Below are 16,873 nucleotides of genomic sequence, written 5' to 3'. Positions count from 1 at the left end.
GCATTTTCTTGTTTGCAGTTCGTTGAGTGTGGTCTTAGTGCCAGCATCGGTTTGTGGTGGTAAATAGACAGCTATGAAAAATATAGATGAAAACTCTCTTGGTAAATAGTGTGGTCGACAGTTTATCATGAGGTGTTCTAATTCAGGCAAGCAGAACTTTGAGGCTTCCTTCATATAAGAGATTGTGCACAAGTTCTTGTTAACAAAGAGACACAAACCATGTGGCCATGTCAGTTTACAATCTAGGGTTACACCAATATATACTGTGTTACAACAAATATACTGTGTTACAACAAATATACTGTGTTTACACACACTCTCATACACACACCTTGAAACATACACTAGTCTACGTCACGGCAGCACAAAAAAGAACTGAGCCTCTGATCATCACTCTTCTCCTATCCCCATCGCTGTGTGTCAGAGATAATAGTGCCCTCCAGCACACGCACACGCAAGCAAGCGCAAGCACGCGCAAGTACTAGCGCGCACACAGAAACACACACACACACACACACATACGCACACACACACACAGACACACACACACACTCACAGCTTGGAGCTTGATACTAGCTGTAGGTTATCAGTCCTTCAGCGGTCACTGTGAGCTATAGCTTCTCTGGTTTACACAGACATGTATTTTTTCTCTGAGAGCAGCCGCTTCACACACACACACACACACACACACACACACACACACACACACACACACACACACACACACACACACACACACACACACACTACTCCAAAGTGTCAAGCACTTTGTGAGCCGTTTATGTACAAAACTGCTGAATGATGTTGACCTGAGTAGCTGCATATATCAACTCTTACTGTGTGTGTGTGTTTTGGCGTGTGTGTGTGTGTCTTAATATGAGTTACAGTGCATCATTATTCATAACTCTCCCTCCCTAGGTATCGTGTGGTGGTGCCCTACCCCCCTCAGAGCGAGGCAGAGATCGAGCTGAGAGAGGGAGATGTGGTGTTTGTTCATAAGAAGAGAGAAGATGGCTGGTACAAAGGCACTCTGCAGAGGACTGGACGCACTGGGCTCTTCCCCGGCAGCTTCGTAGAAATCTTCTGAACAGGATCGCTACACACACACACACACACACACACACACACACATACACACAGAGCATACAGTTGAAGTCGGAAGTTTACATACACTTAGGTTGGAGTCATTAAAACTTGTTTTTCAACCACTCCACAAATGTATTGTTAACCTCTCTAGGGTAGGTGGCACCAAATCGTCCCACCTACGTAACAGCCAGTGTAATCCCGTGGCGCGTTATTCAAAAACCTCAAAAACCTCATATGACTATTTTACACCATTTTAAAGACAAGACTCTCGTTAATCTAACCACACTGTCCGATTTCAAAAAGGCTTTACAACGAAAGCAAAACATTAGATTATGTCAGCAGAGTACCCAGCCAGAAATAATCAGACACCCATTTTTCAAGCTAGCATATAATGTCACATAAACCCAAACCAAAAACAGCTAAAATGAAGCACTAACCTTTGATGATCTTCATCAGATGACAACTCTAGGACATTATGTTAGACAATACATGCATGTTTTGTTCAATCAAGTTCATATTTATATCAAAAAACAGCTTTTTACATTATGGCATGTGAACATGTGACTAGCATTCCCACCGAACACCGCCGGTGAAAAATTTACTAAATTACTCACGATAAACGTTCACAAAAAGCATAACAATTATTTTAAGAATTATAGATACAGAACTCTCTATGCACTCAATATGCCCGATTTTAAAATAGCTTTTCGGTGAAAGCACACTTTGCAATATTCTCAGTAGATAGCCCGGCATCACAGGGCTTAGTCTATTTAGACACCCAGCAAGTTTAGCACTCACCAAAGTCAGATTTACTATAAGAAAAATGTTATTACCTTTGACTGTCTTCGTCAGAATGCACTCCCAGGACTTCTACTTCAATAACAAATGTTGGTTTGGTTCAAAATAATCCATAGTTATATCCAAACAGCGGCGTTTTGTTCGATGCGTTCAAGACACTATCCGAAAGGGTAAATAAGGGTGACGAGCATGGCGCAATTCGTGACAAAAAAATTCTAAATATTCCATTACCGTACTTCAAAGCATGTCAACCGCTGTTTAAAATCAATTTTTATGCCATTTTTCTCATAAAAAAGCGATAATATTCCGACCGGGAATCTGCGTTTAGGTAAACAGACGAAAGAAAATAAAGCATGGGGTCGACTCGGGCACGCGCCTAAGCCCATAGTACTCTGGTCGGCCACTTGCCAAAAGCGATAATGTGTTTCAGCCAGAGGCTGCCTCGATATCGTTCAGCTTTTTCCCGGGCTCTGAGAGCCTATGGGAGCCGTAGGAAGTGTCACGTTAGAGCAAAGATCCTCAGTCTTCAATAAAAAGAGCCAAGATGAAACTCAACTTGTCAGACAGGCCACTTCCTGCATGGAATCTTCTCAGGTTTTGGCCTGCCATTTCAAATTTCAAATCAAATTTATTTTTATATAGCCCTTCGTACATCAGCTGATATTCTCAAAGTGCTGTACAGAAACCCAGCCTAAAACCCCAAACAGCAAGCAAAGCATGTGAAAGAAGCACGGTGGCTAGGAAAAACTCCCTAGGAAAAACTCCCTAGAAAGGCCAAAAACCTAGGAAGAAACCTAGAGAGGAACCAGGCTATGAGGGGTGGCCAGTCCTCTTCTGGCTGTGCAGGGTGGATATTATAACAGAACATGGTCAAAATGTTAAAATGTTAAAATGTTCATAAATGACCAGCATGGTCAAATAATAATAATCATAGTAGTTGTCGAGGGTGCAACAAGCACGTCCGGTGAACAGGTCAGGGTTCCATAGCCGCAGGCAGAACAGTTGAAACTGGAGCAGCAGCACGGCCAGGTGGACTGGGGACAGCAAGGAGTCATCATACCAGGTAGTCCTGAGGCATGGTCCTAGGGCTCAGGTCCTCCGAGAGAAAGACAGAACGAGAGAAAGAGAGAATTAGAGAGAGCATATTTAAATACACACAGGACACCGGATAAGACAAGAGAAATACTCCAGATGTAACAGACTGACCCTAGCCCCCGACACATAAACTACTGCAGCATAAATACTGGAGGCTGAGACAGGAGGGATCAGAAGACACTGTGGCCCCATCCGATGATACCCCGGACAGGGCCAAACAGGCAGGATATAACCCCACCCACTTTGCCAAAGCACAGCCCCCACACCACTAGAGGGATGTCTCCAACCACCAACTTACCGTCCTAAGACAAGGCCGAGTATAGCCCACAACGATCTCCGCCATGGCACAACCCAAGGGGGCGCCAACCCAGACAGGAAGACCACGTCAGTGACTCAACCCACTCAAGTGACGCACCCCTCCCATGGACGGCATGGAAGAACACCAGTAGGCCAGTGACTCAGCCCCTGTAAAAGGGTTAGAGGCAGAGAATCCCAGTGGAAAGAGGGGAACCGGCAAGGCAGAGACAGCAAGGGCGGTTCGTTGCTCCAGCCTTTCCGTTCACCTTCACACTCCTGGGCCAGACTATACTTAATCATAGGACCTACTGAAGAGATAAGTCTTCAGTAAAGACTTAAAAGTTGAGACTGAGTCTGCGTCTCTCACATTGGTAGGCAGACCATTCCATAAAAATGGAGCTCTATAGGAGAAAGCCCTCTCTCCAGCCGTTTGCTTAGAAATTCTAGGGACAATTAGGAGGCCTGCGTCTTGTGACCGTAGCGTACGTGTAGGTATGTACGGCAGGACCAAATCGGAAAGATAGGTAGGAGCAAGCCCATGTAATGCTTTGTAGGTTAGCAGTAAAACCTTGAAATCAGCCCTTGCCTTAACAGGAAGCCAGTGTAGGGAGGCTAGCACTGGAGTAATATGATCAAATTTTTTGGTTCTAGTCAGGATTCTAGCAGCCGTATTTAGCACTAACTGAAGTTTATTTAGTGCTTTATCCGGGTAGCCGGAAAGTAGAGCATTGCAGTAGTCCAGCCTAGAAGTAACAAAAGCATGGATTAATTTTTCTGCGTCATTTTTGGACAGAAAATTTCTGATTTTTGCAATGTTACGTAGTTCTGTTATACTCACAGACACCATTCAAACAGTTTTAGAAACTTTAGGGTGTTTTCTATCCAAAGCCAATAATTATATGCATATTCTAGTTACTGGGCAGGAGTAGTAACCAGATTAAATCGGGTACGTTTTTTATCCGGCCGTGTCAATACTGCCCCCTATCCCTAACAGGTTAACAAACTATAGTTTTGGCAAGTCGGTTAGGACATCTACTTTGTGCATGACACGTGTCATTTTTCCAACAATTGTTTGCAGACAGATTATTTCATTTATAATTCACTGTATCACAATACCAGTGGGTCAGAAGATTACATACACTAAGTTGACTGAAACAGATTGGAAAATTGTGTCATTGCTTTAGAAGCTTCTGATAGGCTAATTGACATAATTTGAGTCAATTGGAGGTGTACCTGTGGATGTATTTCAAGGCCTACCTTCAAACTCAGTGCCTCTTTGCTTGACATCATGGGGAAATCAACAGAAATCAGCCAAGACCTCAGAAAATAAATTGTTGACCTCCACAAGTCTGGTTCATCCTTGGGAGCAATTTCCAAATGCCTGAAGGTACCGCGTTCTTCTGTACAAACAATAGTACGCAAGTATAAACACCATGGGACCACGCAACAGTCATACCGCTGAGGAAGAAGACGCGTTCTGTCTCCTAGAGATGAACATACTTTTGTGCGAAAAGTGCAAATCAATCCCAGAACAACTGCAAAGGACCTTGTGATGATGCTGGAGGAAACAGGTACAAAAGTATCTATATCCACAGTAAAACGAGTCCTATATCAACATAACCTGAAAGGCCACACAGCAAGGAAGAAGCCACTGCTCCAAAACCTCCATAAAAATGCCAGACTACCGTTTGCAACTGTACATGGGGACAAAGATCGTAGTTTTTGGAGAAATGTCCTCTGGTCTGATGAAACAAAAATATAACTGTTTGGCCATAATGACCATCGTTATATTTGGAGGAAAAAGGGGGAGGCTTGCAAGCCGAAGAACACCATCCCAACCGTGAAGCACGGTGGTGGCAGTATCATGTTGTGGGGGTGCTTTTGCTGCAGAAGGGACTGGTGCAAAATAGATGGCATCATGAGGGAGGAAAATTAGGTGGATATATTGAAGCAACATCTCAAGACATCAGTCAGGAAGTTAAAGCTTGGTCGCAAATGGGTCTTCCAAATGGACAATGACCCCAAGCATACTTCCAAAGTTGTGTCAAAATGGCTTAAGGACAACAAAGTCAAGGTATTGGAGTGGCCATCACAAAGCCCTGACCTCAACCCTATAGAAAATATGTGGGCAGAACTGAAAAAGCGTGTGCGAACAAGGAGGCCTACAAACCTGTCTCAGTTACACCAGCTCTGTCAGGAGGAATGGGCCAAAATTCACCCAACTTATTGTGGGAAGCTTGTGGAAGGCTACCTAAAACATTTGACCCTAGTTAAAGAATTTAAAGGCAATGCTACCAAATACTAATTGAGTGTATGTAAACTTCTGACCCACTGGGAATGTGATGAAAGAAATAAAAGCTGAAATAAATCATTCTCTCTACTATTATTCTGACATTTCACATTTTTAATATAAAGTGGTGATCCTAAGTGACCTAAGACAGGGAATTTTTACTAGGATTAAATGTCAGGGATTGTGAAAAACTGAGTTTAAATGTATTTGGCTAAGTTGTATGTAAACTTCTGACATCAACTGTATGTTTTACTATCCTTGTGGGGACCTAAAATTGATTTCCATTCAAAATCCTACTTCCCCTAAACCTATTTTCCCTAACCCTAACACTAAACCTAACCCTTACCCTAACCTTAACCCCTAATCCTTAACTCTAATTCAAACCCTAACCCTAATTGTAACCCTAACCCTAAACCTAACCTCTATGCCTAAAATAGCCTTTGTCCTCATAAGGACCTGGGAAATGTCCCCATGGGGGATAATTTTCCTTTTTTTACTATCCTTGTGAGGATTTCCAGTACCCACAAGGATAGTAATACCCACACACACACAACACAACACACACCGCCACCCCAGCTCCAACCAGCCTCATAGGAGCAGGGGCCTTTATCCACGCAGGCACTCCCAGGACAGCTATAGGAGGGGTCCTTCATCAACCTCATCAATGACTTATGATGTTGACATCATCAGGCGGTGCATAGTATTTTTCTACTGCTTCAGTGTGTGTATGCTCTAAACATGAGTGTCCATATGAATGTGTGGTATGGCTAGAGACAGGCCGGACTGGTTACAGAAGCACCTAAAGACCCTGGCTTACCTGATACTTGTTCCTTCTGGTGTGTGTGTGTGTGTGTGTGTGTGTGTGTGTGTGTGTGTGTGTGTGTGTGTGTGTGTGTGTGTGTGTGTGTGTGTGTGTGTGTGTGTGTGTGTGTGTGTGTATGTGTGTGTGCGCATGTGTGAGTGCATGCGCGTGTGACCAGCAGTGGTTAATACCAGCCATGTGGCAGCTCAACAACGGGACAGAAAGCACACCAACGGTCTCAAATGGTCTTAAACATACCTCACGTCTGGCAAGCTACATCAAACGTCCTATTTCACTGGCTTATCACACAACAGTACTCCTCTTTCATTGGCTAAGCACACAATGGTGGTCCTTTTTTATTGGCTAAGCACACAGCAGTATTCCTCTCTCATTGGTTAAGCACACAACAGTGGTCCACTCCTATCTATGCACACAACTACTGTCTCATTGACTCAGCACAAAACAACTGTTCAACAACAGAAGTAGGATCAACTGGTTTATAAGAGTAAAGCACATAAGTCTACAGGTCAGGAAGACATAGTGAAACAGAAGCACAGAGTTAGGAAGGCCAGAACAAGTTGGCTACAGCACAGATGAGACTAGATCTACAATAGACAGACAGCACACTCCATCTCAGCACAAAGCACACCCTTGTGTGTGTGAGACCATCTGGTTCTGATTCGAGTAACAGCAGCAGGGGAGTCTGGGTAATCCCTGAGTTGGGTGACAGACAGATGACTTTAAACACCCAGAGATTCAGAGGAGATTAGAGTCTTTCCATCAAGCCCTGATACACACACATACACACCAACACACACACTGTGACGTGAAAGGACTGGATGGGTCCCAGTCTCTCCCCTCCTCCTCAGAGAGAGAGAGAGAGAGAGAATAGAGTGAAACCCGGTCCAGAAGCAACCCTTAGCCCCAGATGAACCAGCTGTAACCCTGTTTCTACTGAACCCAAAATGCCAGCCTGTTTGTCTGTTTCTACTATTTGTCTATGGAGCTAAATCACCTCCTTGTTGGAGATGCAGCACTTCCACATGATTCAGTCACCACACATCTCCCATCTTGCTATTCCTGCTCCCCAGTGTTCCCATGAGTCAGTGTGTTCAGGTCAACTGTCTTTCTGGTTTGTCTGATAAAACATTACAGATTGTCTGGTGTGAGTGCTGTACCACTGACAAGACTTTACAGATTGTCTGGTGTGGGTACTGTACCACTGACAAGACTTTACAGATTGTCTGGTGTGAGTGCTGTACCACTGACAAGACTTTACAGATTGTCTGGTGTGGGTACTGTACCACTGACAAGACTTTACAGATTGTCTGGTGTGAGTGCAGTACCACTGACAAGACTTTACAGATTGTCTGGTGTGAGTGCAGTACCACTGACAAGACTTTACAGATTGTCTGGTGTGAGTACTGTACCACTGACAAGACTTTACAGATTGTCTGGTGTGAGTGCAGTACCACTGACAAGACTTTACAGATTGTCTGGTGTGAGTACTGTGCCAATGACAAGACTTTACAGATTGTCTGGTGTGAGTACTGTACCACTGACAAGACTTTACAGATTGTCTGGTGTGAGTACTGTACCACTGACAAGACTTTACAGATTGTCTGGTGTGAGTACTGTGCCACTGACTTCTCATGCTGAATCTAATGCTGTCTAACTATGAGAGAAGTGTTACAAGAGAAGTGTTACATTACTGCAACAGAAAATAAAGAATATATATATATATATATATTTATACAGTACCAGTCAAAAGTTTGGACACACCTACTCATTCAAGGGTTTTTCTTTATTTGTACTAATTTCTACATTGTAGAATAATAGTGAAGACATCAAAACTATGAAATAACACATATGGAATCATGTAGTAACCCAAAAAGTGTTAAACAAATCAAAATATATTTTATATTTTACATTCTTCAGAGTAGCCACCCTTTGCCTTGATGACAGCTTTGCACACTCTTGGCATTCTCTCAACCAGCTTCACCTGGAATACTTTTCCAACAGTCTTGAAGGAGTTCCCACATATGCTGAGCACTTGTTGGCTGGTTTTCCTACACTCTGCGGTCCAACTCATCCCAAACCATCTCAATTGGGTTGAGGTCGGGTGATTGTGGAGGCAAGGTCATCTGATGCAGCACTCCATCACTCTCCTTCTTGGTCAAATAGCCCTTACACAGCCTGGAGGTGTGTTTTGGGTCATTTTCCTGTTGAAAAACAAATGATAGTCCCACTAAGCACAAAACAGATGGGATGGCGTATCGCTGCAGAATGCTGTGGGAGCCATGCTGGTTCAGTGTGCCTTCAATTCTAAATAAATCACCAACAGTGTCACCAGCAAAGCACCCCCATCACACCTCCTCCTCCATGCTTCACAGTGGGAACCACACATGTGGAGATCAGCAGTCTCCTCTGAACAGTTGATGTTAAGATGTGTCTTACTTGAATTCTGTGAAGCATTTATTTGGGCTGCAATTTCTGAGGCTGGTAACACTCAGATGAACGTATCCTTTGCAGCAGAGGTAACTTTGGGTCTTCCTTTCCTGTGGCGGTCCTCATGAGAGACAGTTTCATCATAGCCCTTGACAGTTTTTGAGACTACACTTGAAGAAACTTTCAAAGTTCTTGAAATGTTTCCAAATTGACTGACCATGTCTTAAAAGTAATGATATTTGAGCTGTTCTTGCCATAATATAGACTTGGTCTTTTACCAAATTGGGCTATTTTCTGTATACCACCCCCTATCTTGTCACCACACACCGCATTAAGAAGGAAAACATTTCCACAAATTAACTTTTAACAAGACACACCTGTTAATTGAAATGCATTCCAGGTGACTACCTCATGATTCTGGTTGAGAGAATGCTATGAGTGTGCAAAGCTGTCATCAAGGCAAAGGGTGTCTACTTTGAAGAATGTGAAATATAAAATATATTTTGATTTGTTTAACACTTTTTTGGTTACTACATGATTCCATATGTGTTATTTCATAGTGTTGATGTCTTCACTATTATTCTACAATGTAGAAAATAGTAAAAATAAAGAAAATTCCTTGAATGAGTAGCTGTGTCTAAACTTTTGACTCATACTGTATATTGTCCAGATTATTTATATTTCATGGGTGCCAGAGTTGCCCTCCGCTGGTGACCAGCGTTCTACCATGTGATCATGTGATCATTAAACATTGTCTCGTAATGATGACCTCGTGGTTTGGTTTTTCATGTCAAGTGCATTTTTGCAATAAATGCCTTTGTTTTAATACAACCTGTCTCGCCTCGTGCCTGATGACAAACATGCTATCTCAATACTGCCTCCCCTCCTCTCCATCACTTCCCTCTCCTCTTCTTTCCTCCCTCTCTCTGTCCCAGTGGAGGTGGGTGACAGCAAGGCTGTCAGGAATAATCACCTCACACCTATTTGCATTTAGAGTGAAGCTATGGCCTGGCTGACACACATTGCTATATAGGTGGAGAGGTGTGTGTGACACTGTGTGTATGTGTGTCATCACAGGGTAGAGAGGTGTGTGTGTGTTTAGGAAACTGGGCTGTAAGGACACTGATCACCATTCTAGTCAACACTTCTCTGATGCCAACAGCACTTCAGCATGCCAGATTCTGTGTTGGTGTGTTTCTATTCAGGATACAGTGAAAGTCACCCCGACCCAGATATCCCATCCTCCTCAACACGGTCAACCCAGCCCACTACCCACTCCAACCCACTACCCACACATATGCTTCAACCACTGTTTCCACACACACACACACACACACACACACACACACACACACACACACACACACACACACACACACACACACACACACACACACACACACACAAACACCCCTGGTCCAGCACAAGATAGGTTTGACCTCGTTCAGTCCCTCACCAAGCCTAAAACCTCTATATACACAGCTCAGCTGCTGCAGATACTGTATTTATGTAGATTCCACAGCATCAACTGGCCACATTCCAGACCCGTGTGTGTGGCAGTGAGCCAGGCAGCACAGCAGGGTGTCAGGAGAAGGTGAGAAGGGCATAGAGCATCATGAAGGGAACACTGAAGATCATAGATCATCTCAGTAGGGCAGTAAACACCCTTTAAATAGTCTACAGACCACCAGAAATATAGCTGAAAACAATAAAGCATACATTCTTGAGAGATTGATGAAAATAACTAGTTTTCTTTGTTGTTATTCTGAGTGTTCTATAGGTCGTTATTGATATATCAATTATATAATGAGGATGAGAAATACTTTTGAAGGAGAAATGTATCATAGTGCATGGCATTTTGTCTCTATAGTTTAAGCAGTTGTTTCGCGCCCTCTAGTGTCAGTACTACACTGCAACCACAAATATTTCCATGAGGACAACGGCCAGGGCCACGTTCATTTGCCAAACGTTGCAGATAGAAATGCCAACAGAAATGCCAAATGAATACAGAGGAAATGATTCCTTGTCGGAGAAGCATGTTTGTTCTAGCTACATTACATAGTTATATCTGAACATTCCAAAACATTGTATCCTGCTGAATGCGCACCAGGACACAGCAGAGGAAACGTAGAAAAATATCTAATTATGATGATGATTATTATTATTATTAATCAGTATAACAATAACACAATATTTTAGTTGTCCGTGTTTATTATGATTTTAATGGCAAAGCAACATTTTAAAATCAAATTATGAGGTAATCTCCCAGCAGAGCCCCAAGTCCAATGGGTTCATCACCTTACATGTTGATGTTAATGTGTTGAATGTCCTCTGTAGGCTATCCGTAGCCAGAATGATTTTGCAGTGCATGGTGATCGAACAGGTTTCCTGTTATATTCATCAGAGGTGTAGGGAGGATGAAGTTTGTGAGTACAAAAAAATATAATTATACAGACGATTAACAAAACGTACACATGACAGTATTCATACCTTGGTTTTTGTGGTCAAAAAAAGTATTCACTTTTGACAACGGTTTTCATACACATACCTTGTCCATAATGTAGAGTCCTTTGGGATCTTCATTGAAGAGTCCTACAAGGTTTTAGAGAAACCATTACAATTAACTGTAGTTGATACATGTGATCTGCATAACATTATGCGGCAAACCAATACCAATTGTACATACATTTGTGTGCCTCCTCGTCAGTATACCTGTAGACATAGACACACACAAATAAGGGAGCAGTTTAGTCATCAATGCAGCAATAGTGTTTAACATATTCTAACTTATACCATGCATTGTTGAATACTCCTTTCAGATAGACTTGAAGGGCATTCTAAAGCGTGCATTATTTCCCTTTATAAACTGGGTGGTTTGAGCCCTGAATTCTGATTGGCTGAAAGCCATGGTATATCAGACCACCACGGGTATGACAAAATATTTCGTTTTACTGCTCTAATTACGTTGGTAACCAGTTTATAATAGCAATAAGGCTCCTAGGGGGTTTGTGATATATGGCCAATATCTCACGGCTAAGGGCTGTTCTTAGGCACGGTGCATGCAATAATTCGATTTTCATATAGCAAGCAAGCTAGGACTGTTCTTGGAAGAACCTTTTGGGGGCAATTTTCAGTGTCAAGAACCCCAAGGTTCTTCAAGGAACTTTGAGGATCTTAGAAGAACCGTTGTTGAACCCCTAATTTTTTACTCTGCAATTCACATAAATAAAACGCAATTTTAGGCTACATTTCGGGAATGTTTCGCTTTCTTTGTGAACAGCAGCGGTTTGTATGAGTGTAGCTAACGTTGCACTTACATAAATGACTGGTAACCCCTTCTTTAAACAGAATGGTATCATCCAAATAAAAACCTTCCACTGCTACCATGGTGGCTCTGTCATGGATGGAACCCCTGTTCATTTCAAACAGAACGTTGGATCCAAAATGGCCATACAAGTATGCCAGTTTCACTGATCTCTAATTACGTTGCTAGGGGAGGGGATTATGTTTTGATGCTACTGCGACCCCTGTCTGTCACACACGGTTTGTCTCTTGGAGGAGAGAATCGGAGAGTAGGGATTAGGATGATGGTGATAATGAATATGCTGTTATCGGCGTACTTCAGAGACCTGTCAGTGATGCACGGATGAAACGATGCAACGTGGGAAAGAAACATTTTAAATCGTTATTATTGTGTTGGCTATTTCCACTATTTATTCTAAATGGCGACCGAATGCACAGAACAAGCCGTCCTGGAGTTCCTGACGGAGAGAGGAGGGTTGGTCAGATATATGGACCTGATTGATAATTTTGAATCAGTGTGGAAAAGTGATGCGTCAAAGAAAACACTGTTCAATGAAAGGTTGAACCGTCACGTTGACAGCGTTGCTTTCATAAAACTGGAGGATGGAGTGAAATTCGTGTGTTTGAAGGAAAACAGCACAAGCTCCGTGAAGCACACAGACCCTGGCAACGATGGAGAGTGTAACGGCAACGAGGTGTGTGGTAGGGACCGCCCACTATCTGAATCTGGAGAACGGGGTGGGAGCAGCAATGTCAGCCGAGATGGAAACGGACATTCTAGTGATACATGTGATTCACCTGAAAAAGACTCTAATGCACCCGACGCCCTATCTTTGCTTGATAATGACATGGAATCAAACGGTAATGTTCATCATCCATGCTGCCTAGAGGAAGGTAAAGTTATTGATGTTACCTCAGGTGGAGTCACAGAGGTGAAGCTTAGAGAAGTTAGTGATGATACCTTCTCTGGTGGAGAGGTGAAGCTAAGAGACAGGAGGAGGAGAGAGTCAGCTCCAGCACTGGGGACAGACTCAGGTGTGTTGGCTGGCCAGGTGCAGGTGAGGGGAAGTAGGAGGACCTCCCGGGGCTCCCAGAGGGCTCTGCTGACCAGCGCTCTGTCAGAGGACGGTGGGTGGGAGGGACTGGATGGAGACTGGAACACCCCCAAGAGCAGCCGCAGGAACTTCATAGAGCTGATGATGAGCAGCTCCCCACAGGTAGACGACTCACACTTTTATTTTATTCTATTTATAAAATATTGATTTATTCTATCACTGGTTCTGGTCTAAGGTTGTTTAGGCTGCCATTTCTGAGATGTAGCCTACTAATTGTTCCTTTCTGTCTTTGCCTGTCTCCAGGTACGTCGGTCTCTGATCAACCGTGGCTCTCGTCTCAGAGACTCTGTCAGGAGCGACGGTGACTCCACCTCTCTGCTGTCGTCTGCAGACGGGGACTGTGTCTCAGTTGCCCTGGACCCCCTGGAGCACGAGTGGATGCTGTGTGCCTCGGACGGCCAGTGGGACAGTCTGTATCCGCTGCTGATCCTGGACCCCAGCCTGCTGACCAAGAGGGACTTTGTGACGGGCTTCTCCTGCCTCCACTGGGCTGCCAAGCAGGGCAACGAGGAGCTGTTGACACAGCTACTGGAGCATGCCAAGCAGAACAATGTCCCTGTGGATGTTAATGTACGCTCTAGTGCTGGGTACACTCCCCTTCACCTGGCCGCTATGCATGGACACACACAGGTAGGTGCTGTCCTCCTGCCCAGCCCTCCACCCTGCCCTGCTGTCCACTGATATTGTTTTCTGTGGCATGCTTGTTAGGTGGTTTAAATCAAGTTTTCTGTGCTGTGATTGTCAGGTGGTGCATGTGCTGGTAGACCAGTGGTCTGTAGACCCAGAGGCCAGAGACTACAGTGGGAAGAGAGCTGGCCAGTACCTTCCCCCCTGGAGTCTCATCTACTGCAGCCCTGGAGCCAGGGGGTGGGACCAGCCCTGTAGGAGGAGGAGAATCAGACACGGAGAACGCAGACAGCGGGGCACAAGGGGGGCGGTGGAGATTACCCAGAGTTCTCCAGTCCAACCTGAACCCACTGAGGCTGCTGAACGGATCAGGGGAGGGGGGGGGAGGGGGCGGGAGGGGGGGCAGGAAGGAGCAAGGCTGTTCAGAGGAAGTCGTCTCTGAGTCGGATCAACGCACGGCTCCACCGAGGACGCCATAAGACCCAGATCATCCACAGCACCTCCTTCAGAGGGACGGGGGAGGGAGTGGAGGAGGGAGAAAGGGGGGAGACCAGCCCAACCAGCCCCCTCAAAGGCAGACCAATTTCCAATCTGTTTGGATAAGTCACTGCAGTGTTAGAATCGCACGTACAGTAACAGATCAAAGGCGTCCCTAATAACCAGCCTACTGATTATGATACTATTATGACATGGGATCTAGTACTAAGGGCCAAGTTTCCACCCAACACATATTACATTTAGTCCTGGACTAAAAAACATGAGCAGGAGTATGCCTTTCCATCCAGGTGTAGGCTTAACCTGGGTCTGGGAACTGTAGGCCTACTTTAAACTTTAGATTTGGCACCGTTTACTAGTCACTGGGAAATTAATCCCAGAACTAAAATATTGCGTAATTTGGTCAGATGCTCGTACCATTTATGTTTATGTAATCTGTCCACGAGAGATTACAGGGAAATAGATCTGGGATCATTTTGCTGTAAGAAAAATGTTCACTCAATAGATCTGAATCCTGTGGGGATTTAAGGTGCTGCTTACAGTAATTACCTCTACATAATTCTTTAATATATTTAACAGAATTATTTAACTTCTAAAATTATTATAAAGACAAGTCAAAATAACCACTGAACACCTTCAACACGAGTCTCGATGTAACTGCACTTGTCACTTTGAAGGTTTAACCAGAATGAAATAGGTGAGTCTATGACCTATGGGTTGTGTAGAGGTTTTACCTGCAGTAAAGTTAGAAAGACTCTGCACATTTGAAGTTACATTCGCTAGACTGTGAATGGTCTATTCCTGAAATGGTCAGGAATAGAAAAAGAAAGGGTCAGAACTCCTAGAATTGAGATGGGGGAAAAAGGAGTCCCCATATAGGCAGAAATGTAGCCAATGAGTAGGACATGCTGTACATCTATGGCCCATTCCACAGACCCTGCTCTACAAACAGTCATTCATTCAATCACGTTTTTTACCTGTTCATGAATTTACCATAGAATAAATACATGTTTTCATTCTGTGGAACAAATGTCCCTGAATATTTTTACCTATATTTTCTCACAATAAATGACTGTTAACATTTCAAATGTTTTTGGACATACCCTTAAATTCTCCAGCATGATCATCATAGTGTTGGGCTGAAGTTCCTCACTCATATGTTGCAGTTTAGATGTTGTCATTGTCCTTGTATACTATAGATAAATACTGAATATTGTACAGACCAGCCTGTTGCTAGACTCTAGCAGTCTGACTGCTGGGCACCTGATGTTCCTAATGTTGGATGAATGCAAAGATGCTGTTTTCTTGGTCTCTCTGTCTGTCTGATATTGTCTGATTCCACTCCAGTTTTGAGCCATAGTATATGTATTATACACTTGAATGTTTCTCCTCTCTTCCCAGATTCCTTTCATAGTGCCCCGCCTTTTCACTTTGTATCTTATTGGGGAAATAAAGCAATAACTGTTTTCATACATCTGACGCCTGTGTGTTTTTGTAGCCAAAGCAGAAATATACAATTACTTTACACAGAGGTATTGCTATAGATATTGAATGGCTATATGAGACTAACGCTGAAACGTAATGATAGGTCCGCTGTGGTGTGGTTGAATTATTGATGCTCTTTGATTGGCTATAGACAGTTGAGGTTAATCTGGTATTCATTACTCTGCAGGTGTACAGGCTGTTTGATGGAACTGCTATGCACCTGTTACTGTTCACAGTCAACTCCCAGTCAGCACCTGTTGTGTTCATGATGTGTCTCTGCTCTCCTCTTTCCTCTCCTCCCTCATCTCTCTTATCGTCCCTCATTTCTCCTCTCATCCCCAATCAGTGCTTGACTTGGACTGAAATAGGTTACGGTACTCATTTTGTGTGTTGGTACTGTTTATATTTAGGTGTAAGAGCTCCGCAATACTTTTGAGCTAATATTCTATAAGAGGAACAGGAGCTCAAGCAGTAGAACATTTGAGGTGCCCAAGTCAAGCGCAGTCCCTAATCTGTACTGAAGGGAGTTTAGTACTGAGTTGCCCCCGCAAAGAAGTTTACCAATTTCTCTTGTTAAAAAAATGACTGAAGTTCAGTTTATCTGTGATGATGACAGAGCAGGGTGCACAGCAGAGCAGAACAGGGTGAGTGCTGCCAGGGCCTCATGGCTGCCTGCCTGACCTACATACACACTGAGGGGAATAATGCCTATTATGTAAATTCCTCCACATCTTTTCAGGGAAACTATGCCAACTTTACTGCCCGGGGCTCTAGCTCTCTATAGCACCGCTGAATCAATGAGAGGGATGAGAGAGGAAAGAGAGAGCGGGGTGCTGCTCACTGTACTTCACTCTATTGGGGTGCTCACTCTACTCCCCCTACTCTCATGCCTACTCCAGCCGTAGGTTTCCATTTGCAGAAATCTTAGAAAGACGAAAGGAAAAGTGTATTTGCCAATATTATATGTTGTCAAAATGTATTCATGACGTTTGCTGCTCTCTAGTGGATACTTTTGATACCATTTTTTGTTGT

At 43.7% G+C, this 16,873-nt stretch overlaps 2 protein-coding genes and 1 long non-coding RNA gene across 3 annotated transcripts in view; 2 read left to right on the top strand and 1 right to left on the bottom strand.

Moving 5' to 3' along the window:
* LOC106586407 (E3 ubiquitin-protein ligase SH3RF3) overlaps positions 1-1,172 on the top strand; it is a 75,771-nt gene extending 74,599 nt beyond the window's left edge. The window contains exon 9 of the mRNA XM_045707732.1: positions 919-1,172. Coding sequence (XP_045563688.1) covers positions 919-1,087 — 169 coding nt within the window. The 3' untranslated portion in view covers positions 1,088-1,172. The remainder of the gene's footprint in view (positions 1-918) is intronic.
* A 9,846-nt stretch (positions 1,173-11,018) lies between these two features.
* On the bottom strand, positions 11,019-11,407 carry LOC106586416 (uncharacterized). The gene is made up of 2 exons (XR_001324187.2): positions 11,365-11,407; positions 11,019-11,204 (listed from the first exon to the last, which is right to left on the bottom strand). It is a non-coding gene; the product is annotated as an uncharacterized lncRNA (long non-coding RNA).
* A 933-nt stretch (positions 11,408-12,340) lies between these two features.
* LOC106586406 (ankyrin repeat domain-containing protein SOWAHC) lies at positions 12,341-14,303 on the top strand. Its single transcript, XM_014173640.2, has 3 exons — positions 12,341-13,336; positions 13,478-13,864; positions 13,980-14,303. Exons 1-3 carry the CDS (start codon positions 12,539-12,541, stop codon positions 14,301-14,303), a joined length of 1,509 nt encoding a protein of 502 aa, XP_014029115.2. The 5' UTR covers positions 12,341-12,538.
* The last annotated feature ends 2,570 nt before the right edge of the window (positions 14,304-16,873 follow it).

This window comes from Salmo salar, chromosome ssa25, assembly GCF_905237065.1.
Source record: "Salmo salar chromosome ssa25, Ssal_v3.1, whole genome shotgun sequence".
In the NCBI taxonomy this organism is placed as follows: Eukaryota; Metazoa; Chordata; class Actinopteri; order Salmoniformes; family Salmonidae; genus Salmo; species Salmo salar.
The sequence above is the reverse complement of the archived record's forward strand: the minus strand, read 5'-3'. Positions and strand labels throughout refer to the sequence as shown.

Coding starts and splice junctions, on each gene's coding strand:
- LOC106586406 (XM_014173640.2), top strand. CDS start 12,539: ATGGCGACCGAATGCACAGAACAAGCCGTCCTGGAGTTCCTGACGGAG. Junction 13,337..13,477: donor TGATGAGCAGCTCCCCACAG/GTAGACGACTCA, acceptor GCCTGTCTCCAG/GTACGTCGGTCTCTGATCAA. Junction 13,865..13,979: donor CTATGCATGGACACACACAG/GTAGGTGCTGTC, acceptor TGTGATTGTCAG/GTGGTGCATGTGCTGGTAGA.